The sequence below is a fragment of the Corella eumyota genome, chromosome 3 (genome assembly GCF_963082875.1).
Source record: "Corella eumyota chromosome 3, kaCorEumy4.1, whole genome shotgun sequence".
NCBI classification, from domain to species: domain Eukaryota; kingdom Metazoa; phylum Chordata; class Ascidiacea; order Phlebobranchia; family Corellidae; genus Corella; species Corella eumyota.
Genome location: NC_137492.1, coordinates 7,253,558 through 7,281,485, shown reverse-complemented (window position 1 = coordinate 7,281,485; position 27,928 = coordinate 7,253,558). Strand labels below are relative to the sequence as shown.

At 28.7% G+C, this 27,928-nt stretch overlaps 1 protein-coding gene across 1 annotated transcript; it reads right to left on the bottom strand.

Annotated features, from left to right (window-relative positions):
- Positions 1 to 163: 163 nt before the first annotated feature.
- On the bottom strand, positions 164 to 27,696 carry LOC145745906 (uncharacterized). Its single transcript, XM_082564087.1, has 32 exons — positions 27,544 to 27,696; positions 26,510 to 26,715; positions 26,268 to 26,307; positions 25,929 to 26,034; positions 25,124 to 25,242; positions 24,796 to 24,927; positions 23,975 to 24,056; positions 22,963 to 23,751; positions 10,072 to 10,154; positions 9,745 to 9,858; positions 9,480 to 9,644; positions 9,102 to 9,247; positions 8,722 to 9,031; positions 6,502 to 8,569; positions 6,205 to 6,306; positions 5,754 to 5,880; positions 5,459 to 5,594; positions 5,182 to 5,293; positions 4,760 to 4,912; positions 4,316 to 4,424; positions 3,954 to 4,084; positions 3,760 to 3,826; positions 3,466 to 3,558; positions 3,308 to 3,363; positions 3,067 to 3,197; positions 2,756 to 2,933; positions 2,356 to 2,456; positions 2,156 to 2,279; positions 1,447 to 1,580; positions 1,182 to 1,304; positions 925 to 1,101; positions 164 to 742 (listed from the first exon to the last, which is right to left on the bottom strand). Exons 1-32 carry the CDS (start codon positions 27,694 to 27,696, stop codon positions 506 to 508), a joined length of 6,804 nt encoding a protein of 2,267 aa, XP_082420213.1. The 3' UTR covers positions 164 to 505.
- Between the last annotated feature and the right edge of the window lie 232 nt (positions 27,697 to 27,928).

Sequence of the window (27,928 nt, the reverse complement as noted above, 5' to 3'; positions counted from 1 at the left end):
CGCATATAAAATTTAACTGTACTATTCGTTTTATTTTTTAATGCAAAATATATTTTATTCAACCCTTACTAAAAGATATTGTATTTATTATGCAGGGCAAATATTAATTTTAATCTGACTGTCTGCCTAATTTTCTCTAAAAACGTTATCAGACATATTTAATTAAAGAGAATTTTCATATTGATAAAATCGTGGTTATTTACAACAACATAAAAACCAAAAATAGCGGAACAAAATAATGCGAGGTAATGCAAAAAAAATAGTAAACAGAATATTTTAGAATTAGAATGATGTGCAACTTGTCTTTATTAGCAATCAGCACAGTAAATCTTGCCTTACAAACAAGTACAGGAATGCTAAAACACACTAGCGTTGGCCAGAGTCATCAAAAATCATCGAAATCAAACGAGAATCACTTCCTAAGGTTTTTTGAAATCCTCTACTCTTGGATTTTAGCCGCCTGCCATTGGTCAAAAACTTTGCCAAAGAATTATTTTTCAACCAATCATCTTGGATTACTATTGCCAACTTCCATCGCACCGTCAGCCTCATGGTAATTAAGCGACGACACAACTTCTTTCATGCAGTGGTACAAGATATTTTTAAGTTGAAGTTTGTCCTCGCTGTTCGAGTGATTCTTGGAAAGGTGACGAAATTCTTCCATGAGCTTTGAGCACTGGTTAACGTGCTCTGGAGACACAAAATCTTCGGCAACTTTTATGCAACTGTGAAGATTAAAAACCTAAAAAAAGAGGAACAGAAATAAGGGGGTTTAATTTAAAAGCACAAATTATTACAAGAATTGCTTTAAAATTTAACTTTCTTCTCCAAAAAATAAGTAGTAAGAATATAAATTTTAACTAATAAAACTAAAAAAATGCGTAACAGCAGTAAAAGCTAACTATCTATAAAAATAAATGTTACCTGATGTGGTGCCCCAGCAGGAATAAAAACACTATCCCCTTCACACTGCACAATAGGGTAACCCTTTACCCCATATTCATCCAACAACCTTTTTCTTAATTTTCGATCCAAGTAAATTTGTTGGTCATGAATTGGATCATGATCCTCAAACAATTCATGACATTTTTCTTTTTTAACCTGTAATAAAACAATAAATTTAAAAATATGTAAATTTTTTTAATATTTAACTAATCAAAAAATGTTAAGTATTTTTTTACCTTGATAATGAGTTGTCTTATTTTATCGGTGTCACAAGGTTTAAAGATATGCCAAAGTGCACCCGGTTTATGAGTTTTTACTCTTTCTACTTGGCTGTCATCAACATCGCCCTCTCTTATTATCTAAAAATTGGTTATAAAGTTTAAAATTTAAATTTAGTAACCAGAAATTAAATTAAAAACCTATTAAAAAGTTTAATTACAAAATCTAAAAAAAAGTATCAAAAAAAAATTAAATGAAAAGATTTTTTTTTTCGAAACTTACCTCAACTAATCTTTTCTGGGCATCAATTGGTTCATCTTGAGGTATACCAACATACACCATTAAGTTACAAGCATCAGATATATCCAAATGAAGATTGGTTGTACCGTTACACCAATCGTTTTCACTAACCCAACCTATATAAAAAAATAGAAGTATTTAAATAGTGGAAAAAAAAAAAAATGAAAAAAGTTACGTTTTGTTGTTAGCATCTATTTTTTTATACAAGTTTTTGATTATTTTTGTTAAAAATATTTTTAGGTAATATATCGAAAAAATTACAAAATTATATTACAATAAAATAAATTTAAAAAAAATGTAGAAAATAAGCAACTTGCTTTTCTATAAGTGTTTTGTTATAAGTCACCTTGAAAACTATATTTGTACTTCAGGTAATAATTAACTTTTCAAACAAATTGTATTCAAAAACAAACAAAATTTAATGTTATCAGCAAACATCACAGTTATATATAGGAAGTGGTATAAAGTAAGGGTTAATATTGATCAAAGCCTAAAGATATTTTAAATTTTCTGAAAGACAAACTACAAATATGTCCAATATAACCCTAGTAAAATAAAAAGCTGCTTTTGTGGTATATAGGTAAATTACTATGAGCAAAAATAAGTCTTGGGTTGCAACCATATACAACAATTAAAAAGTAGCCTGTAGGGCGGGCTTTCAATTAGTAAAATATCATATAATCCAACTTACCGTATGCGATGTACATTTTTGGACCCAGATCGGGTCTTGCAAAAAAATCAGGAAGATAAGCTGTGATGTTAAATTTACCATCTCGGGCCGTGTATTGTGATATTGGGAGAGCTTTCATTAAATCCTGTGACAAACATATCAAGATTAAGTTAAAGATTTTATTGTTGTATTACTTAAATGAATAAAGTTTTAGCACTTACATCAAACCGCTCTGGCATGGTATCAATAAAATCTTCAGTCGTCGGCCAATCCTTTAATTTTAAAATTAATTTTTCACCAGTAGTTTCATCACACAAACGATCTATAAAGAATCAAAATTTAAAAACAATATATAAAAAGGCTTCAAAGCCAATATTAAAATAAATATATATATGTGCCAATTTAAAGTCCTTCAAAATAAAAAAACTAATGTTTGTGATGCAAGGATAAATTATCGCAAGCAAATATTAGTTAAGAGATGCAAGAATATTGTGATAACTAAATCACAGTTCTTAGAGCGGGCAATTGAATAGTAAAAATGACATAAATATAAAATAAAAACTTAAGCATGACAAATTTGTCTGGAATTAAAAATATTTGAAAATATAATTTTCTTCTTACTTGCAATGCATTCAAACCCGTTCCAAAAATCACTGATGCATGCATTTGTGATCACTGACCCGAGACGACAATTAACGAGAGCGTTACCCGTCGGTTCATCCCCATGTTCTTCATTGATTTTTTCCGGTTTCCATAATTCTGGGGTCAAGCATTTGTGAGACCCCGAAACTATTACAGGCTAAAAAAATAAAATTTTGTAAAAAAACAAAAAAATTAAAAATATTAATTTTTTAAATCATAAGCAACAAAAATTAATCTCAATTTACAATTGCTAACACAGGTTCCTTAAAAAAGTTTTAAAAATATCTTACCCTTGCAAACACCCATTGTTGCTGGAAAGAATCAATATTAACTTTGCTCGTGCTATCAGTTAACTGAAGAAGTTCATTACATAAAGTTGATAATGGGGCATGAGTATCTGACCAATCTGTATACACTCGATCTAAAAAACAAAATTTAATTGATGAATTTTGTAAAGTTAGGTAATGATAAACCAGTTTTACAATAACACTTTTTATAATATTTTATATAATAAAAATAAGTACTATTTACTTGATGCTGTTGATTTTTCTGTTGAATTTTTTCCATTTAGAGTTTTATCATCAATTCTATAACAAAAAAAAAATTAAACTTTAAAAATAATATTTTTTTTCATTTTTTGCCTATGAAATGTTCAAGTTAAAAATATTGTTATGGCTAAACTAACTTACCCATTGACTTTATTTTTCTTCTGATCCCTTAAAGCAATACTAGCAAGCCAATCTAATGGTGAAGCCGAACTCTCATAATCATAACCTTTCATCCTAAGAACAAACAGTTTTAAGTTAAATGTTGCATAAAATAAGCCAAAATATTATAAAAAATATTTATACATTTTATGCTTATTTCATTAAATAAAATAAGACATGTGAAAAAAAATTTAAGCCCCATTTTTTAACCATTCTTTTTTTTTAGTTTAGATTTGAATATTTAATTTAGTTTAAGTTTTTAAATTGAAAACTTACTTATCACGCGAAGGAGCTGAATTTGTATGCCTTACTTCGGGTTTAGTACTTTTTGAAAGCAATTCATCTAAAAAAATTAAAAAACATTGAACATTTTTAGTTATTTTTATTGATTAACTAAATATGGAAAAAATTTTTGGGAATAGTTTAACTTTAAAAATAAAAATTTTAGTTACAAAATCTTTGGAACTTACTGTTGCAGTGATTCTTTAGTAATGGAGTTGGGTCAGAGTTCTTATGAGTTAAAGAAGCTGAATTATAAATTCTTTTCACCCATTTTTCTTTCACTTGATGAACCATTTCACATAGGTCAAAAATACAAGTACTAAAAATAATTAAACAATAAAAACTTAATAAATCAATTTAAGGTTAGAATATATAGCCAAAAAAAATTTTAAGGCATATTTCTACATAGTTTTAATAATAATTTTGTTAATTGGTCATATTTAATTGTGAATTTTTGTAGTATGCTTATAAAATATTATAAAATTTTAGTATGAATATTCTTCTTTTAAATACATTACCAATAAATTTCAATTTTATTTTTAATTTTTACCTGGGTATAATTTGGGTTGGCATCAGTTCCTGAGCTTTGTGGAATTTACCTTTAGTACATCTTAACCACTTGAGGGAGTTGTTTCTTTCACTGTCATTTAACTCTGCATCTAAAAAAAAAATACAAAAAAATTATAAAAAAAATTTCTGAAAAAAAGTTTGAAAAAATGCTATCATATTTTCAAAATTAAATTATAACAATTTACTTATTTTTTAAATCCAGTACAAATAAGGAATAAAATTGTTAGTTAAACTTCTATTTTTTAAATCAGTTTTAAATAACATGTAAGTGGATAACAACCGTAAATCACTATAAAGAGACCATGAAGCTCTTAAGTATGTTTAAAGTATTAGGTATTTTAAATAAAGTACTCCAAAAAAGGGAAAAAATATAACGCTATATGAAAGGTTTATAAATAGTGATTAACAATTGATGATATATTACCTTCAGTAGAAAGCATGGATCTGGCTTTATGGCAATCACAGCATACGCTTAATCCACAAACTTGGCAAACCCAATGCATGTTGAATAAAGTTGTTTCACAAACATCACACATTTCACGAACTCCTGCTATCGGCCGTTTCCAAGCAAATTTATCTAGAAACATTTTTTAAGTTAAATTAAATTTTAGAAGCTTGAAACTATTTAAAATTAAAACACAATTTTAAATTGTTTTTTGCAGTTTACTTGTAGCATAGTTCTTTATTTGGTCGCAATTCTTAACTGATATTTACCAGTAATAATTTACCTGTGCACTATAAACTGCAGTTTTATTTATTCTGTAGGCCTATTAATTTAACATATATAAATATATATTTATAGTTGTCCACCAAGCTCCTTTATATATTTAAATAGTGTTAACCTACCTTTTGATTCTCTCATATATTCCTTTTCTTTCTGGACAATTTCAAAGAAAAGAAGGCAAATATGGCGCATTACATACATACAAGCTTGTGTCTCAATTAAGTGACCATCCTTCTATAAAATAAGAAAAAATTAGTAAAAAAAAGCAAAATTAAAATATTATATACAAAAAATTTTAAATTAAAATTTTGAGTGTTTTTTTGTGTAAAAACTATTACTTACTAATTTAAAATTTAATTTAAGAAAAAAAATGTTATTTTTCATGGAAAATTCATTTACCTTATTTTCCAGACTTTTATCATTAGATTTTACAGCATTTGTAAATCTAGGTAACCATAAAGATAAATCAGATTCTACACTATCTTCAGGGTCACAAAAACCTGGGGACTGGAGTTGACCATTTATGAACGAAAGTCTGAACAAAAATCAAAAAATTAAGAAAAAAAATTTCTTGTCAGAATAAAAAAATATTTCTTGACAAAATAAAAAACTTTCTAATTTTCAACAAAAATAAATCATTTTGACAGCTTGCAATTAAAAATAAAGGTTAGACAATTAAACCCTTATTACTTACTTCCTAAAGCCATAAAATCTACAGAATATTGCACTGTTTTCCTTGCTTTTAGAATGTCTACACTCTCGACACTTAGGCAGAGTTGAAACACCCAAATCATTAACATACAGTGTTATACCTTGTATACCTAAAAAAATAATTTTCATTTAAACTTTTGCATTTTTTTACAACAAAAAAGTTAAAAAAATTTTTTTTTTAAATCTTAATATGAATGGCTAACATCTATATGTATAATAAAGCTTAATAAACAATATACATACACGTAAATTAGTCCAATTTTTAGGCATTCAATATAAAAAAATACCATTTGTAAGACACGATTAAATTACCCAAGTATAAATTAAGAGTTGTGACCATATCACAACAACTAAAATTAAGCCTGTAGGGTGGGCAAATGACTAGTATCTATAAATGTCAAAACTTAAAATAAAATTTAATAATAAAAACTAACCGAAAAGATCATAACAAGCAGCATCTTGTAGAAACGATTCTCCAGTCTTCTTTAACCTTGCTTGCTCCTTACCACATAATAATACTGAGACTGGTAAACCATCTAGAATAAAAGTTATTTCAATGTACAATCTATAGATAACCATATTTAACTTTGATTTACTCAGATAACTTTTGTAAATTAATTATTTTTATTACCTTGTTTTAAGTATGTCAAAATAAGAAAAAATATTTTTAAAGTCAAACAAATTATTTGGAAAACACATAGACAAAACTTAATAAATAATTCAAGACTTACTTTCACCCAATGGCATTTCAACTTTGGGTTTTGCCTTTTTCTTTTTGTTGTCTTCAATTTCACAACTCTCATTCAAAGCGTTGTTATTGAAAGGCAAAATACCGAGCAAGTATTTTTTACTGTTTGAAAGAACCTTATTTTTCACTTTGTTCTTTTTCTTCTTATTAGGATCCTTGGGTTTTTTGTCCTTATCCTTATCTTTGTCCTTAGTTTTATGTTTTTTCTTCTGCTTCTTTAAGGGAGGTGAAACGTCATTCTCAGAAGTCGATTTTTCGTTTACAGATGCCAAAGAGGAAATATTCTCACTTAAACTGTCGTTGACTACAGATTCAATCGTTTCATCCACACTTTTGCGTTTTAAAGGTTTCGGAAAAATCGGGGCAGGTTTTTCGTCGGCGTTTTCTTCAGGAAGGCGCTGCAGCCATGCCTTTTTCATTTTTGCGCACGGCATTTTCGTGACCACAGTTTCTTGTGGTTTAACTTTTGATGTCATTATTGTTGTTGATGATGTAAAGAAATCGGAATTTGATGACACATCGGAATCAGAGCTAGGTTGAACAGATTTTGGAAGGGCATTCGAGTTAATGTTTGTCAATTTAGAATTGGAAATAACAGGCATGGGTATAACATCAATATTCTCTATAACAGAAGGTTTACTCACTTCAACCTTTTCCTTGGGTTTTTCTGGTATTACCATTGCACTCAAATTAGTGACAGAGTTTGAGCTCGAGTTCACAGATTTAATAACTGATGTCACAGAGTTAACAGTTGCCTGTGTAGAGTTTTTAGTTGTAACGCCCAACAGAGCATCCTTAATGGCATTTTCACTGGGAGCACCTGGATAAGCATTACCAATCGAGTAAGGATCATTCCACACTAAGCTGGAATTCGGCGAATTAAAAGATTGCGTGAGTGTTTTAATCAGTGGTAACATATGTTGCGGCATATTTTTCAAGTCATTTTCAGTTGAAAAGTTTTTGATGTTACCGTTAGTCGCTTGAATCACATTATTCCTGCCTTTGTTATCCTCTTTTGGGTTATATTTAACCTCAGTTGGTCTTGAAAGCGACTGTATTCTAACTTCATCATTATTAGCAATCTTTTTTGGCGGAGTTAAGTTATTGTTGGAGTGTTGCGGTCGTTTTATTGACAAGTCCGTTGCCTGAAGTGGTTCTGGGTTTGGTTTTACATAAACTACATGGTTTGGGGGTTTGTTAGTGTCCATGGAATAACTAGTGACCTGCTTGTTTGCGCTATTATGCAAGGCCGTCACTTTATAATGGCCGCCGTTTATTATCACAGAATTATTTGGCTTTTCTGATGACTTAGGTTGCTTGCTGATCGGCTTTGACATTGGGCTTGGAAATTGATGCAGATGCATAAGTGAATCGGGGGTTAAGATCCTAGCTCGACTTCCATCCGGCATCAGAGGACCCAAACTCTCCTCCTGGTCGGGTTTATGTTGGGGCAAATTTTCCTTGATGTATTTCACATTGTTGGGTTGATCTCTACCTGGGTTTGAACCTGGAGATGAAGTGGTTTTTACAATAACCCCACGGTCTTGTTTTATTTTGGGACTGACAGGAGGAGTTTTGTGATTACCCATAGAGGGGCTATATTTTAAAGAATGAATGTTAATAACATTGGATTGCTGGGTCTGGGGGGGCTGCATCGATGTAATCTGGGGGTAATGGAAGTTACCCCAATTTTGGGAAGTCGTTGGTGGAGGGTTTTTATTCACTCTTTTTGGGGAATTATTCCTAGGGGTTACACTTCCCCCTGGAGCCGAGGTTTGCCAAACACGACTGCTACTAGCTATTGACTGTGAAACAGAAGCAACTTTACTGTTTAAATCATTGATTGCAACCGAATCTTTTAAACTAGAAGCTTGGGGTTTTACCCCATCACTGCTAATGTATTTAACAGGGTGAGTGGCCACGTAAGTTGCGGGGTCCATCATGTAAACCTGGTGTTGTTGAGTTGTAACTGATGAACGAGGGGGGTCCTTGTTAGCGGGCTGCGTGATATTGTTGTGGTGAAAATGATTCTGGCGACTGGGGTCAAGATTCTGGTAAATTTGTTGAAAATCAGAAATAAATTTTACAAAAAACTAAAATCATAAAAATTTAAATTTTTTTTATAGGTTACATTTAAATATTTATTTTACATTTGAATATTTATTTAAATATATTACAAATATGAAAATATTTGCAAGTTTACCTTTTCCACATCAGCAATCCGAAATCTCCTCTTCTCCATCATCCTCCAATTCTCTTCCTGGGTGTTTTTCTCCTCCAATTTTCTTTTTCTTTCCTCCAGATGCTCCTTGACGTATTGGATAGTCGGAGTTGCCCCTGTCTGCAGGGGGCTATGTCGAGGTGGGGCTGGAGACCCCTTGTGACTTGAAGGGCTACGTTGCTGTTGTTGGGTAGGGGTAGTACGAGGGTGAAAAGGGGGGCTACGTTGTTGTTGAGGTGAATCACTTGGGTGGTGATGTTTGTCGGGGCGATATTGGTCTTGAGCTGACAATCTTAAATAAAAATAATTTCAAGAATTTAATTTAAGAAATAAAATTTTTCAGAAATTAAAATGAAACTTACAATGCTTGTTGGTGATCTGCTAGACTTTTAGGGGTGGCAGTCCTTGAGTTCCCTCCAGGTGAAACAGTGGGTCTATAAAGTGGGTGACCGGGGTAAAAACCCCCTTCCATCATGGCATTGGGGCGCAGCAAGGCTGTACATAAAGCCTGCAAAAAAAATTTAAGAAAGCTTTAAAAAATTAAAATCTTTAGAATAATTTTATTATTTTGTATAAGCTGTTTACAGTTTATAGCTAGAAAATCTTATATATCTTTTTTTCAAGGTTAAACAAACTCTAGAATTCGGCCGTAAAACTTGTAAAAACAAAGCCATAAATTTTACTAAAACAACAATAAGAAATTCTTTAACCCTTAGCTAATATTAATAATTATTAACAACCTGCTGTTGAAGCAAGTAGTCTTTTCCAAATGACTTTGCCAACAATGCATTCTGAGATTGGGTTAAAAGTTGTTGGGCAAAAAAGGGGTTTGAAGCTAAATCAGCTTGGGTTAGCTGGGATTGGGCATTTGCTAACATTAAGCTGGTCATATCACTTGCAGCAGCCTTAAAAAAAAGATCACATTTAAAAAAAAAGAAAAAAAAGATCACAAGAATTGGTATTTTAAATAACTAGTCATTAGGCGTGCATTTTCAAATAACTTACTGGGTTGCCATAGAAAAGTTGGAAAGGGTAAGGTGGGTAGGCTAGCAAGTGTGGAGATTGGCCAGTGACTTGGGCCAAATGTTGTTGTTGTTGTTGTTGTTGCTGGAGTAAGGCCTGCTGGCAATTAAAAAAAATTAGGTCAACACAAAAAAAAAAATATAATTATAAGTGGTTTTGTTTTTATATCAATTTAGATTAAATTATGTTTAATATTAAAATACATTGCCCTTAAATGTTAAAAAACAAGTTATTTTTGCTTGTGAATAGTTTTATAGAGTATTCTAGTTCGAGCAAAAAAAAACAACTAAAGAATAATAGTTTCTGTACTTGTCTGGCCGCCATAGCATGTAGTGTTCTGGCATGTTGACTGTTTTGCATCTCGTGGTTTGGATTTGCACTTGAATTCACTTCTAAAAATAAATAAAAAATTTTAAAAAATGAAAAAATTATTGTTAAACATTTCATTATATGAGTAGTTACAAATTATAAAATTTTTTATTAATAATAATATAAATAAAGGTAAAATTTAACTTGTAAAAAAGTTTATTTTTGCGAAATTAATTGTTTTAAATTTTAGATAGCTAATAAAATAAATACAAAAATAGAAGAATTTACACAGAAGTTAATAAATTACCATTATCATTTGGCCATTTTAAGTTGGTTTAAAAATGAAATAAAATACTTAAAAACTAATCATAAATATTCCAACTTAAACCAAAATAATTTTTTTTTAAGAAAATGCTATAATCTGTAAAATATTTTAAAATTCCTATTAATAAATTACGCCAAGTAGGCATATTTAAAACAACTAGAACTTCTTATCAATATATTATTAAAATAATTTAGAAATAGTATTCTTAAGTAAATTGCTTACCAAGCTTTTAAAAAGTAATATTTACAAATTAAGATAACAATATTAATAAAGAATATACTTATTTTGAAGTCAAATTTACAGATTTATTTTTAAATGTTAAAAAAATTAAAATTTCTTTAACTATCTTTGGTCTGATTCTCAATAAGATCAAGCTATTAATTAAACTTTCTGTCAAAATGAATATGTTCAATAACATGCCCTTAAGCTTAACCAAGGTGAATCTTTGACCTTCTAGCCAGGCGCTTACCTAAAATAACACTACTTCGAAAACAAACCTAAAAGTTTAAACGAAATGTTATTGTGTTAAAAACCACAGCACTTTATGTGACAAAAGCTGAAAAAAATTTCAATTGTCTACCACATCTGCATTGGTTAAAAATCAATAAAATACAAACCATAAAAAGGCAAGTCTGCCCTAACAAAAATATATCTACATACTGCTCTCTATAATTTTTGCCGTAATATTTAAAAAAATAAAATAAATCATTTACCATTACCAACAACTTAAAGTCGATTTTAAAATATGTGACCTCTGAAATAAAATTTTAATCAGTGAATTCGTGAATATTTAATAAAAAGTATTTATAACTGCAATTGATTACTTAACACAGAATGTGTTTTATAATAAATAACCGCAGTTCAAGTTCATTTAATCAATATTAAAATTCACTCCATTCACACCACAAAACCATTACATAAGTTTAGATTTCTAAGTACGGCAGCTATTCTGAGCCTATAAAATAGCCCTTGAGTAATACTTCAGGCCCTGTAGTACAGGATTTATGTTAAAAACTAAACTAAACCACTAAATGCCGTGAAAAAACATTTAATCGTACTTATAGTAGGCCAAGTTTTTTTTTTAACAATTTGATTTTGTAAGAATAAAATCCCAGATATTTTTTTTTCAAAACAAAATCTTCTTAAACTACTAATGTCTATAATGTTACCTTCAAACTAGCTATAGATCTTTAAAAAAAAACAGTTTTAGCTCTGTATAATGAAGTTATTTATATTAACATATAGCGCATTAACTAATTTTGTGAAACACCATACTGTGCATACTTCTAAACTGCAAGCAGGCAATGTTGAAATGCTGACAAAGACCTTATGTGTTTGACTAATAACCAATTACGTACATAGCAATTATACCCACAACGTCATTGAGTAATACAAGTTTGGAAATTTGGTATGTGGTAACTTAATACTAAACCTTGTGTAAAAACTAAATTAAAATATAACCTGTTTAAATATGTAAATGTTTACTTTAAAGAGAATTTCATAGGCTATTGATTTTATATATTTTTTTAAATTTATTCGTAACTTTTTTTTAAATTGGTAACGTATTTCTTACTATTTGAACCAAATCCAATTTATTTCACAACAACCTTCATATCAAGCTATAGACCGAAGAACAATAAACTGATTCGTATGTAAAATAGTGCAAGCCATTCTATACGACCTCGAAATCCGAGAAAAAGGGAACAGGGAATACGAGATTACGTTTCTAATTAAGTCGCCCTAATCCGATATGACGCAGAGCGAACTCTATATATAAGTCTAATTACAGGGTAGTAGTTGACTTCCAACACATATATAATTGTTTATTTTGTAGCCGAAAAAAAATGTAATTGATAAAAAAAGCGAATTTTTATATTGCCTTTTTTGTGTTTTAGATTATTCTTTGAAAAAATATTGTCAAAACAAGTCCTTATTCATATTTATTTTATTGAAAAAACCGCCGTGTAAACGCACAAACTGCCAACGTTAATAGCTTAACCTTTTCCATATGGTGATGTAGAAAAGGTTGCGGTCACGTGATATTTCACAAATTAAAGCGTAACGAAAAACGTTTTCGGCGAATTCAATATTCCGAGTCAAATATTCAAATATAAAATCGAAATTTAAATTAGTTTACCACAGTATAACTTTTGGACCTTATAAAATGGTAAAACAAATACAGTGGGGCCTAAAATATACCACGGCACTAGTAGGTTATTTATTAGGCCTTATACAAATAAAAACGTCCAATTAAAACAAGTTAAATATGGGTTGGTTATTGACTTAGACTGTTTAAACTTCAAATTTGTTTAAGAGATTAGACGCCCTGCTCATAGGACTTTTGTGTTGCGAAATTCGACCAACTATTTGAGTAACTAACCTTTTCGCAGTGGTGATAATATAAAACAGTGTTGACCTTTTTTTGTTCAAACATACCGAACTAAAAACTAGGTTTCACATTACTTAGAAGTTCAATAACCTAATAAAATACACGCTTTGTCAAAGTCTCGATGACGAAGGGCTTTATAGCGTATGCTAATAACAATAAAAATTAAAAAAAAAAATTTGAGTAATAAAAATGAGATTGTAAAACACACACTGTTTTCTAATTTTAAATTTTTTTCTGACGTCATAAAAAAATCTGCACCGTTTGGCCTTGAAAGAATTTTCCACGTGGTTAGACCACTAAATTATAGTCCGCATGTCGCACCAGACATCACGTGATCAATACGCGCTGGGGCGTGTAATTGTACTTTGCCAACGACTGCCGCACAATAGAAATTCAAAGATGATTAATTTGATTTTTAAATAACTTTTGTTACAAACAATACAATCACATTAAAGGTGTTTATTATAATTAATATGTAAAGTTGCTATTTGTTTACTATTCACGGAACGTTTAAAAATAACCTAATTAATTTAAAACAAATTGCTATTTAATGGTTAAATGTTTAATTTACACTAATTAGATACCACTAAAATTAAATGAGTTCACATAGCCCAAATGTGTAATTATACTGAGCTAAAATATGTTAAAACTTTTAACTACAATTAAATTCCCAAATAAATATAAAGACGTATTTGTAATAGTAATATATGTAGCTATTAACATGTTAACGTTATTACTTTGCCTAATTCTATATTTAGAACTTTAAATCATAAACCATTTAAAAACTGCCAAAAACTCCCTTTTTGTACTAAAATAGCATTAACCAAAAGACTATTTTTAAACTGAAACTGCAAAAAATCCCATCTGCTTACGAACCGAAATATTTACAACAAACTAAAAATGTACCAGTTCAGTGTTACTAAACACTGGGGGCTTCCTTTGTGCGAATACCCGAAATTTTACACCAAATCCTATGTTTACAGAAAAACAAAATAACTCAGAGCGCTGACTTGTATATAGTCTTAGTAAAAATGTCGGTCAACGGACCAGAAAGCTATTATACTGTAAGAGAAGCGGAACCAAACTGTTTAAGTAACATTACACGTCGCTGTATTGGATATCGCTTGAACAGTATAAAGCATAGGCGAACACTTGGGTAAGTTAACGCCTTTCTCGTGAAAAATTACAAAGGTTCTGTTACATATTTTAATATATATTAGTTTAAATACTTATTTATTTTTGGTCTTAAAAGCCCAACTTCACAGCTTAATTATACAGTAATTTTCAATATAAAAACATAATTTTTTGGTTGAAATACAACGATTCTGACTTAATTTATATTTACAGTACTGATTTTCTTTTTTATTTACATAAATAAAATAGCAACCCTACTTTAATGCCCATTAGGCCTTAACTAAACACGATATACTACAATTTAACGCTGAACTAAAACAAATCCAAAGACTATACTAGCTGTAAACTAATACCCTTTTAAAATTGCGCTATATGGGTTTTGAATTTTGGACCTTTAGAAATTCGACCGAAAGCTGTGAAGCTAATTTAAAGCCTTTGCTAATTCTAGACATATACCAAAATATTGATTACATACATCATACCAATCTACATCATTCGCTAATTATAGATGAGACTATTACTCATATCTAGTAACAGGATAGCCAACACACTGTGTAATAATAATCCTTGGTATAATTCTTGCACTAGGTTGTTAAATTGAACTAGATTTGATTTATTAATATGTAAAAGCATAGCCTATAATTTTGGCTGATATTAAGCATTACATTTAACATACTACTGTACTGTTTTACATTAAAAATTAGTGCATACTTAAACTGCAATATCTTATTTTTAAATTAGAGTTTAAGTAACAGATTACCTCATGCAAAAATACCTATATATGAATTCCCCTAACAGCAGAGAACAGCTTTCAAAATACAATTTTACAGCTAACCTTAGTACACATTTTAATTCTTTAGTCTTTTGTGAAATGCGTTATTCTAAATTTATTATACCACGAAAGAAAACGCTCTTAAATGAACCACATATAAATCGATCGCGCCTTTTAACAATAGCTCGTTTTGCGGTAGCAGTGTTATACAGTACAGGATGTATAGACTGTTATAAATAGCCCCCAGCCGTGTATATTAACTGCTATACGTTAGCACCATTAATTTTAATACACCTAAGCCACGTTATACAAAAAAAACAAAATTTTGTTTCACGAAAATTGTATTGTTTTAAATTGTGTGTTTGTTTTACGTTGTTTGTTTTATGTCTGTTTTATGTTAATTGTTTTTATTTTTGTTGGGAGTCATTTTCCAAAGCACAATAATTATGTTTTAATCAATTACAGCATATAACGTGTCAATAAAACATGATGTATCTGACGTCAAAAATTGTGCGAATAATTGAATTGTAAATGCACCGTAAAATATGAATTAATCAAATGCGGTAATAGAGAACTGTGTTAGACTGCAGCACCACAAAAAATAACTAATATTTTTAGCAATTTATAAACTTTGAAATTTTAAATTTAAAACGGATATAAATCCAAAAAAAGTTACTTTACTAAGCTCACTAAGCTAAACCTTTTAACTATACTAGTTCAACTTAAGCCTTAACTAAACCTGGTATATAATTAGCATTCAAAAGCAGAGCACACTTAAAACGTTAAATTAAACTCTAGCCCACTCAACCAACAAAACCGCCTACGCTTATGGCACATGGATTTATTTAGCCTTAAGCGCGTTAAAACAAACGATGATGACGGTCATTTACGCGGGAAAATGAGCAATCAGTACCGGCCAAATTGGTGCGGTTTTTCCGACGTTTTTTTAAATTAAAAAAAGTACCTACTAAATTAAATGAAAATAGATTTAAATAAGTTTTAAAAAAAAGAAGTCCAAATTCGTGCCCAATTTTAAGCTTTGTAAATATTTCGTGAAATTATGTCACTTTATTATCTCCAGCACGTACACAATCAAAATTTTGGCAACAGACATTTCTCTTTGTCAAAAGTGTCATAAAAATTGTCACAACTTTGATTGACAGTTAGTTCAAAATATAGTTACATCCTATTTTAATTATAAAAATATATATTGCCACACCAACGCATTATGGCTTTAGGCTATATACCAGTAGGCGAATATAATGCCAAATTTAAAATCTGATAAGTTTAAATATGAACAATAAACTTTAAATTTAATACCAAAATATTAAAAATAAAAAATTTATTAAAATGATTAAGAGTCAGTTTTTCAAGAAATTAAACCTAAAATTTTTTGTTTTTTTAGATTATAATAACAAAAACACTTATTTAAACAGCTTAAAATTTGATATTTTTGTGTTTTGACATTATCTAAAAATAATTGACAGTATTGATTATTAAAATCGATAATTTTGTCTCACAAATTTTAATATAAATATCACCTTTTATATAAGATAATTTCTAACTAATAAACCTTACATAAAAACTGTTTACAAAATCTTTTAAAAAATCATATTATATAACATTCAAACATTTAAAAAACATTTCTAATCTGGATTTTAATCTATCTTTAACCACAGCCAGTCTGCAAATAACCCTAAACTACCTTTTTCTATGACGTCACAACGCCGTATTTGTTTCCTGTAGATAGGTCGAATTGGCCTAATTCATGAATAAAAGCAAATATTTTGCTATGGCCGCGCAACGATGAATAACATTGGGCAATATTAATTTTATTCATCATGAAAGGTTGCCGTTAGGCCTACCTAAGTTTAACAAGAATGACTTCATGTTTAAACTATTTGAACTTAAACGATGTTAAACTTTTATTTGCTTTAAAACCTTAAATTTTTAGGTCATTTTAATAACCTAAAATAATAAAAAACGTATTTTTTCTGCTAAAATGATACGCTATTCTTCTTACAAAAAACTATTAAATGTTCGTTCTTAGTAATGGCAAGCATATTCTAACGCTTAATGCATAAATAACTAAAAATAACTTTTGCCCTTTTCAAAATTTCATGCCTAAAAATGCAAGATTGCAAAAAACGACTAATTGAAAATGAACAAGAATAAAAATATCGTGCAAATGCTAATTAAGCTTTCAGAAGAAAATGACTAAACCTAAAAATACAAATTCCGGTTTTATTTATAAAGAAATACAACACGAAGTCTTAATAAAGCGGCTTCAAAATTTTAACCTAATCTAATATTAAGTAATCTGAATTATTGACCTTATCTTAAAACACTAATTGCTAGTTAATTAAAAAATGCTACAAACAAAGTGAGCCATATAAAAAGTAAAAAAACAGCCATTGAATAAGAAAATCGCAAAGTTTCTGAACTACAAACTAATTATTTTAGTCTCTATTTGATATGTTGGTTTAACAAGCTGATCCAACTAAGTAAAACTTTAAGTAAAACACTGAACGGTGTTAACGCTCTGATTCCAGCAAAGTGGCCTCATTTTTTCGTCATTATTTTTTCGTAGAAACCTCTCCTTGTATTTGTTTACACCGAAACACCTTATATGTTGTCTTATTAGCGGTTACACTTAAACTGCTGTGCCAATTTTTAGAGGCAGTATTTTCATATATTTGTATATTTTTTTTGACTACCTTATTTAAATAGAGAAATTATCAATTTTTTATTTTAAATTCCCTTTACATCAACCAATAAAAATTTACAACTAGTTTTTTCTCTCTTTAACCGTTGCCAAAAAAAACTTGTCAAAACCGAAAAAATAAAATGATTTTCCAGAAATGAAATTGCCAATACGAGCATATTATTGCGACGCGCATTTTTCTCTTTTGTTTATCTTTTATTTCGCAAAACAGGATGGCCGATAATATTAGCTGGATCGAAGCCCGCGGCGTTGTATGACGTAAACCATCACCTTCAAATCAAACGTCAGAGCGAAAATAAACAACCGCTCGCTTCTTGAGCGCCGTGAAAAAACGTGCCGTAAAAATCGGCGATCGTTAAGCGAAATCGTTCATGTTTTCGCGGCGCAATGTTTCACGGTTGGTTATTAATAGGCACTTTAAAATGTCAAGTCTGGTCAAGAATAGAGCCGGTTTAAATCGTTGGTACAGGTTTATTTACAGCGAAATTATTCTGTACGCGAGTCCTACGAAAATAACTTAAACAAATATGCGAATTTCCAATGCGTTAAACCGTTAACAAATTACGAAAAGGTACGAATTAACCGTTTACCCAACAGGTACGATTTGACCGATTTTAAGTTTACTATTAATTTCTTTAAAACTTTTAACATAGTTAATAAATACCACGCATAGTTTAATAGGGTAAATATGCACTGTAAGCTAATTACCTGATTTAACACTATATTAACCCATAATTCAGTATAATTTACATATCGTATAGAGTTGAGTTATTCTTTTGTATTCCAACAAAAGAACTATAAAAATTTAAGCTTGTTATTTTTATTGAACGTGATTTTAAAAAGGTGGGCGTGAACTAATTTGTTACCCAATCAAATGTGTGCTCTGATAAGAATAGATGGCCTGGTAAAAATAAATATAGATGGTATTCAAATCTACTAAAGCATAAAACCAAGCAACAAAAATATAATAAAAATAAACAAAGATTAAAAAAAAAAACTTACTCTAAAGTTAACAGGCCAGAATTATGTATATATATTTAAGTAATTTTTTCTTTAACTTTAGTTTAATTACCTAGGTAAAGGTAAACACGTGAATATAATTATTTTTTAATACATTCCACTAACTGATTATTTAAAGGGTAGGGTATTACAAATATTGTTATCTTGGCATAATCTGTTTAAAACTAAACTACCTACATTATTGTACCACCACATATGTGTCTATATAAGTCAGTTCGTGCCTTGAAAAATGCTGGAAGCACAACCACAACGTTTAAATCATAAACAACGAATATATAACCGAATGGCTGCCAAAAAAATGTTAAAGCTACTAAAACATATTTGTTACAAAATTATAAATATTTCTTTAGGTTTATTTTAAATATCGTCCATATTTCTGGATTATTGCATATAATCAAAAGGCAATAAAATGTTAATATATTTACTGCTATAAAAAAAAACAAAAAATGCATTTTGCTTCTTAACCTATTCTGAGTTTACTGTTAATAAAACCCGACGAATAATTACGTAACACACCGGATAAAGATGACTTATTCAGCAATATATTCTGGGTCGTGCTATGTTACTACTAACACTAAAAACACGTTCAAAAAACTACAAATTTCAAATGAATTTAAACAGTATTTTTTTCGAATTTTAATTTAATCTGAGATTAAAACGCGACAGGTTAAATTATTAGTCTTTTTAATTAAGCTTGGGTAGCTTTGTAGCGGTTTAGATATCGTTGACCCCGCGAAATTTATAGCCCAACGCACGGTATGTTATTACGTGTTAAATATCATTACAACCTGCCCTAGTAATAAAACTTCATTTGTGTAAATCTTTAGTACTCGTGTTTTTCAAGATCCGAGTAAAACAACGCAATTTACTGGGGCGTGCTACGAAATTCCTTTGTGACGTAACAGCCCGGTTTTTATTTGCGCACAATGGTGCTATAAATAATCAAACATCCTTTTGAAATCGGAATTTTTAAATTAATGGATACGAAAGTTAAAAATTTGCAAATCCTTTGCTAAAAAAAATATTTAAATTATATCTGAGTCTTTTTTTATTAACGACAATAGCAACCCCAGCAGATGTAAATACTTCTAAGTAATTAAAGCTAATAGACTAGGTTAAAAAACGCATAAATTCATTCAAAAAAAACTCGCTAAAGGTTAACCAATCAATGCTTTAAATGCCTCGATTTAGACAAAACAAGGAAGTATTTGAAACTAAAACTGAGCAGGTTCCTAACTAGAAAGCAAATGAAACATACGCTAAAAATAAAAACTAACCGCGTTGCGAATTCTTGCAACGGTCCGCAACCTAATTTTTAACAGTAAACGGCTGAAACGTTAACAAAATGTCATTTTTTAACCTTTTCGGCAATTTAAACAGCTACTTTGAATTATAGAGGTCCTTAAGCTATTTTTGTATTACTATTTTTATGTTTATAATACCACAGCCTTAGGAACGTGTTTTGAAATTCTAACTCGATAATACATAAATACCCGCACTGTTTTAACAATAAACAAATTTCAAAACGGTTCGGGCCGTCGCTGACTAGACATATAGTCAACCGAAAAAAACACAATCAATCAATTGCGCGAGAGAATTGTGACGTCACAGTGCAAGTAAAAGGATAGCAAACGTCGTTAAATTACTAATGAGATTACCGCATGACGTCAATAGATCTTACGACCAATGTAATGTTTAGCGGCGCAATAAATTGCATATAGTTTGTACATAATTATAACAGGATAAGATTTATAGCAGCAAAAAACCTTCGAAAAATAACTGAAATTTCCCATAGTGTCATTTTAAACATAAAAATTTGGCTTGAAGACAGCATATTTTACTACAAAACTATTTGCAAAAATTTAGTAACGACTGCATGTTTTAAAACAATAAAATTTTTTTAAGTACTGACTGCACAAAAATCTTTAATCAACTAAACAAAACGCCATTAAATATTAATAAAATACTAAAGTCATCAATGCTTAACCTACACAACACTATATAAGGTATACTAAAATTCTGACTGCAGACTATTAATATACACGGTACATACACAGTTTATAGTTGGTACCCCTTTTAGCTGATTTTACTACCTTTTAAATTATATGACGTCATTTGAAAGCACACAAAAGTCTAGGCAGGAAATACATAGAGTTATTGCACGAAAACAAACTTTGAAAAAATATATTAACATTTTCTCTTTATGATACATACTACATTTTTTCTGTTAGTAAAATTGTAATTATCTCAAATGTATTATACACTACATGCCATACGATTTAAAATTTGGCGAAAAAAACAACGTGTTTTATACAGTGATTAAACCATATAAAATTTCCCGAATGAGGAATAATTTGCATATAAAAAAGCATGCCGGTAAAAACGAAACCCATTAGCTAATACTTAAAAAAAACTTACAAAAATAACACAAAAATGCATTATCCTAACTTTTTTACAAAAAAAACTATTTTCAAAATGTTATAAAGGTAATGCAAGTACACTAAAATTTTTTAGTACTACCTATAGTATTACTAGACATAATTCTACATTACTGGTTCTATAATAATTCTATGGATTTAAATAAGATGACGTCAGACGCACTACAAAACTGCCACGTTTACGACTAAAATACATAAAGTGTAATACACAAACATTTTAAAAGGCTTAATTAAAATAAATTCTACATCATTACCAAAAAAATAAATAAATATAATTTTGAAAAAATTATTTTATTTTTAAACCTAATTTTTTTTTTTTTAGTTTCCTTTTATAGTAAAATGCCGCAAGTTAACGCTATTTTAAAACAAATTGCATTAGTCAACTAATTATAGCGTAGGCGCGATAAAAATACGAAACAAAAATTCTGCGTTAAAAATACAAAACAAAATTTCTCAAACTGCGGTTACTAAAATTATTTATAAACCTTTTGAGGGCTTTATTTACTATGTTGACCTTTTTATAAATTGTATTACAAGGTTAAAAAGATTATTCATAACATATAACCTTCAACTATAGTTCTAACACAAAATATTAAATTTATAATGGTAAATAAAAAACTCGGTATATATATATAAAAACTAACAAAATCTTTTTTTTAATTTTTTTTGCATTTTGCACTGTACAATACTCGGTCTTAGTTAAGGCCAAAACGTCTAAGGTCTTTAAGTAACGCCAACATTCCAGACTTTTGATTAATAATTCACGACCCTTTACGACGACTTGCAAAGGTTATTTCTGTCTTGTAAATGTTAATGTCTATCTAGTATTAAAAGCAAAACATAGTTGGCACAAAAAATACACGATTTTGCAACATAATTAACGTTAGCCTTCAAATTTTTACGTTATGCGATAGCTTATACTATTAAACTGCAAGCTCTTTATGTGTCTTCGTTTATGTATATATTTAATCAAATTAAACAAGTAATACACAACCCAAACGCTGTTTAAATTAATCGTGTTATGTTGATGTAGCGGTTACACGTCACATCGTTATTCAGTGCAAACCGGTTCACTTTCGCTTGTTTATGAAAATGCTGGGTGTTTACACCTCCCGCAATGTCTCAAAACGGGCAAAGGTTAAAATTAGGATTCATAATTGCCAACTAAAAACTGCAAAAAATATACCAACTCAAATTTATTTTAAAAATCTGCCTAATAAAAATTTAACTAACAAACTTAGCCCGCAAACTGAATTCAACTAAAAACCTATAAAACTTACATTGCTTAACCTAATAAAACACTAACAGAGCTAAATATAATCTAGCCTTGTTTGACAAACCAAACTAAAGATTGGCCTAGTTCAACACGCAAAATAATCATGCCTTACATTAGGCAAACATGCCTGACACGCGATAGTTAAACGTTAACTAAATGTCGAAAACAGGAAATTTGATAATTTTTAACTTTTTCGGTGACGCAGTTTTAAATAGCTCAATAAACAAATAACTAATAAAGTTACACCGACCCGCGATAAATAGGTCTGACAGAAAAACTGTTAACTGCAATGCAATTTGACGGATTGTTTTTGCTAGAAAGCTTAAAATAATAAACTTAACCTGGCCTAATAACGACAAACCTATAAATAACAGCGACAAACTCTCGTAAAGGTTGAGAATGTAAATCGATTTTAAACCGATAAATGTGAGAGAGATAACTAGGAAAAAAGAGTAAAAGGCATATGAGTGCAAATTCTCTAAAACAACAACCACAAAACGAGAGAGGTTGATCTAAATAAACACGTGCTACTCAAATATAGAAATTACAAGCTCTCTGTTGCCATTAGTGGTAATATTTTACGGCTACAGCACAAAAGAGAACAAATTTGTAGTATAATCAAAATGTGTGTAATAATTTGAATACTATACTTTTCATAAAATAAAGGAAAATATAGTTTAATAAAATTTTACCCAAAAAAATTTTGGCAAAATAAATCTCCATGTTTGTTTTTATACGGTCGGTTTTAATTTATAATAAAAACCCTAAATTTATTTTTACTTTAAAAATGCAATCAATTTAAAAAAATTTACCTTGTGTTTTCTTGTAGGCAGAAAACGAGCTTTCCGAGGTCCCCCCAACAAAATTTGGCAACGTAGATTCACTCACAGTATTTGTATCTAGTTCCTTTTCGCTTTTTACACTGTTGTCTTGAAGAACTGATGAGATAGATGAGGTGGTTACACTAGTTACTTTCTCCTGATTTTCTGTGCTGTTTAATTTCACACAGTCCGGCAAAGTTGTTTGATTTCTATGGTCAGTTGAGTTGCATATGGTATCAGAACAGTGATTTTTTGGGCTTGATGATCGAGGTAAGGTTGTTTTTTCTTTTTGAGCAATTAATTCTTGGGTTTTTGATTTTAAATCGGAGTTTATTTTGTCTGTAGCAACTCGTGCTAAAATGTTTAACTTATCGCAGTGGTGAGCAGCATACATGTTGACGATATTATTCGGGTCATTTTCAATTGCATTATTTAAAGAAAAATTGTCAGTTTTTGAGGGCGATTGAAGTGTATTGTTTGGTGCTTTCGAACTATTATCCAAGTGATTAGAATTTTCTTGTTCATTCGAGTTTGATAATGAAATACTTTGCCCTTTAATGTCGACTTTATCATAATGATTGATATCGGAACTTTGCTCTGTATTTAAGTTAAGGCACTTGGTTGGTTCGTTTTCACAGTTTGATATATCACTTCTTTGTTTTATAAGTTTTTTTGATTTGGGCAAAGTTTTTGATCGTTTTCGTTTCACCGTTAAGTGTTTTACTGAGGTTTTGTTTTGTTTTTCCAAAGATTCAAGATTTTTAAAATTTTGTTCGGATTCTAATAAAACAAAAATAAAAATTTTAAATTTATAAATTGTTGACATTTAACAAATAAGAACTACAAGTCATAATTTGTGAAAAAACTAAAAAACTAAATTGATGACTCAAATTATATTAAAATATCAATTTTAATTTAATAATTTTATGACTAACAACTTAACAATGTTATCTTATTTGATTAACCAATGCACTATCTACTATGATATTGTCCAAATATTTACCGTAATCATTTGAATTTACAGAACTTTGTGATGACTTTCTTTTTCCTATTGAATTCCTGCGCGATAAATTCTTCAGACAAGCCTAAAATTAAATATTAAATTGAATTAAAGATTGGCTTTACATATAGAGTAATAAAATTACCATAAAAGTTTTTACGTATAAATATAAAACACATTTTGATTACTTGAATTAATTTTTGGAAAGTCAAAGTATATACTAAATATAGACACTATGTTATAATAACATTGACTTTAAAAACAAAATAACCACAATATGGTAATTTTAATTTAAAATTTAGGAAGTGGTCAAAATAAAGTTTATAAACAGCAACAACTTTGTTATGGTGATAACTAACAAATCCGTTTATGGCTTGATGACAGAAATTATGTCCTAAAGGCATATCACACAAACTAAATAGTTTTTTAAACCAAGAAATACGATACAAACTTTTGAAAAGCAATAGTCAGCTTTTTTATTAAAATTCTCAAATATTAAGTTTTAGAAATAGTTATAATAAACGAATACCAAAATTTTAATGGTTTTATATTTTAATTTAAAAAAATGACAGTTTTAAATTTTATGTAATATTAATTTATAAAAGAAAGCTTTTTTTTATAAATAAACAAATCTTAAACTATTTTTTAATTTGCAATAAGCAAAAATAATCGAGCCCTTGAGGCAAGAGTGCTTAATTTTTAGAATTTTAAGCAAACAAAAACGAAGTGTGACTCTGTACCGGTGCTCTTGTTAAGCAATTAACAACCAAACAACCTAAACACTCACTCAACAAACAAGAAAGTAAACAAAGAAGTTTACTTACAGTGGGGAAACTGTTTCTTCCTTTTCTCCGAGCTGGCCTCGTTACTTTCTGGGACAAAAAATCACCAAGAAAATTTTTATCGACAAATTTTACTTGGGTTATTGTAGGGTCTACAAAAGTTTCAGTTAACACCTAAAAAAAATAAATCAAAATATATTCTATATTTTTTTTAAATTTAAAATAACCTTGTTAAAAAATAAAGTAAATATTATAAAACTGTGCAAATTTAGTACTTAGTATCATTGTATAAAACAGTATACAACTAACATACAACATTTTTTCTTTTGTTTACAAAAAAAATAAAACAATTTAAAATATTGCTAATAACCTGTTCTGTCATGACCATAAGTCCATCTTTATCTTGACTTGTAATCATGGCATTCTTCCACTGCAACGATGAACTATGCCAGTACACTAAAATCCATGTGCCTACTAGTATAGAGTCAGCTACACAAAAAAGTTAAAACAAAAAGTAAAAAAATACGAATAAACTTGATAACAAAACAATAACAATTTTTAATATGCAAATAGTAAATAAATAAATCAGATCTAGCAAATAATGAGAAATTATAACTTTGCCAAAACTAAAACTATGGCAAAAAATGCTACTTATTTCTAATTGAAGTGCTCTTGTTTGTAGTTTTAAAAATTTAGTTTTAATTTGTTTATAAATAGGATTAAGCCTAGTGACCCCAACTTATAAATATTAAGTAAATAATCATGATATGTTGGCATGTTATTAAGTGTTGCTTATCAAGTATTAATACCATGTTTTTTTCATAAAGCTATAATTTTCATTTTGCCAGTAAAAGTTTTAAAAATAAATAACTACCCACAGGTTGTTATAGTATTTCACCATAGCAAGCAGTTATTAAATCAGGAATATGTTCATTATATAAAAATCATAGTATAAACACTAATTTAATAATGACACTGCATAACATACTGTAACAGCATAGTTGAATAGTTAAATGTTTGTAATTAATTATTTATGACCCCGTATGTGATTGATAACACTATATTTATGCTTAATAAACTTATTTATCAAAAGTGTTATTTAAATTCAATAACCAAGAAAAAATAATTTTTTACTATATTTGTTCTTTTTACTTTAGCAAATAAATAATACTTACGTTGTGTTAGTAATTGTTGACATCCTTGCAAATTAATCCATTTAAAAAGTTTGTTTTTTAGGGTTGGATCTTGTTTTAAAACAGGCAATTCTTCAAGCTCTGATCTCTAAAAAATAACCCAAATTTTTACATTTTTATAATTTAGTTTAAGTTAAAAGTATATATAATTAAAATTAAATTTCAGCTTTTTTCAATAAAAAAAAAGATTTTTAGGTAGAAGGTTAACTTGTCTAATTTACATGCAAAGTTATTTATAGTTCTATGTGTAACGATAACACTTGCTTAATTTCTTAACTATAAATAGGCTCATCTTTATTGGATATTACAATATGAACTTACCATGGAAACTTCACTGATGTTATTTTCATCCAGTAAAGTTCTAAACAACAACAAAGTTACAAATTTTAGAAAACTAATAAACATAAATATATATATATACTGTGTAAAGTTTTACACAAAAACTTTAAAAAAAATAAATAACTCAAAAAAATATATATAAATAAATACGTTAATCATAAAAAAATGTTACTGTTTGATAAGTATTTTTTTAGATTGAATTTGATTGAAATTAAATAATAAACCTTCTGTGATCATGAAAGAATTCAGCAAACAGGCTGTTGTCGTGTTTAGTTTTGTCGCCTTTAATCGATGTAAATACCAACACAGGAAGCGAATTCTGATTGATTGAAGTTAAAACAATTCTATCTTCAATATAAACCTGGGCAAAGTCTTGTAATTCAATCCATTCTCTCTCTTCCCAGTGTAAATTCAACCACTCTACACATAGCTACACAAAAGTTGTAATATTTGAATTATTTGTCAATTAAACTGTTAATTTAATGCAATTAAAAAGTAAACCAATATTCTAAAAAGCCTTATTTAAAAAATAAAGATTTTGATAAACATTTTCATTAAATATTAAATTATTACACATATATATATAAAATTAAGAGAATTTAAGTCAAAAAAATTCAAGTTTTAAATTTCAAATTCTTTTCAATCTGTAAATTTACAATCATGTAGTTTATTAAATAAACACCACATTTGTTTATTATAAGAGTTTGATAAATAATAACAGTAAAACATTAGACATAAAGTTATACATATCCCAGTTACATAAATACAAAATTACTGATTTAGCAATCTGATAAACACATTTTAAAAATCAACAATAATATGATTACACAATTATGCATCAAGCTAACACATTTTTTTATCATAACATTAATGTGTATGTAAATTAAAACCAATTTTAATCAGATTAAATAAACTACAATTTTCTAAAATTACATTTAATCCATTTGAAAGATTATTTTAAAAAGAATTGAGACTTAATCCAATATAGAAATAGCGAAAGCGTATTTACCAAAACAACAACAACAATTTAAATAATGTATCACTTATTATTTACTTTAATAAGAAATCATATATTTATACTTTAAAGACAAAATAATTTAAAAAAATATTATGATCGTGAAAGTAATAAAAATAATATATATAATATGTATTATTTACAAAGCAATTAAGTTTGGGTGTATATATAAAGAATAAATGCATTTATTTAATTTAAAAAAAAAACAATTGTTTATTTTAAATTGTATTAAATAACAATTACCTTAAAATCGGTATCATTAGTATCCAATGACGAAGAACATCTTATAATTCCAATTTTATGATTTTCACAATTTGAATCCCAATTTAAATCAACTTGATTGGAGGTTATAATTCTTTTTCCAACAAATTCCTTTCGCGTTACAATTTTTTCCATTCTTTACAATTCTTACATGTTATTATTTTAATAAACCATCTTGTAAATAAAACCTTTTCTGAGACGATAAAAATTACAAATTTTTAATACTACCACAATTTGGACTTTAATTTAATAAATTTTTTTTAAAATTAATATACTTTTTTGTTTATTAATAAGTATATAAGTTTTTGAATACGATTGTTAATTTTTTTTTTTAAATATATATAATATACGTGAAATAGAAAGTGTA

Coding starts and splice junctions, on each gene's coding strand:
- LOC145745906 (XM_082564087.1), bottom strand. CDS start 27,696: ATGGAAAAAATTGTAACGCGAAAGGAATTTGTTGGAAAAAGAATTATA. Junction 24,057..24,795: donor GAAGAAACAGTTTCCCCACT/GTAAGTAAACTT, acceptor ATTTAATTTTAG/GCTTGTCTGAAGAATTTATC. Junction 1,102..1,181: donor TAAGACAACTCATTATCAAG/GTAAAAAAATAC, acceptor GTTTTATTACAG/GTTAAAAAAGAAAAATGTCA.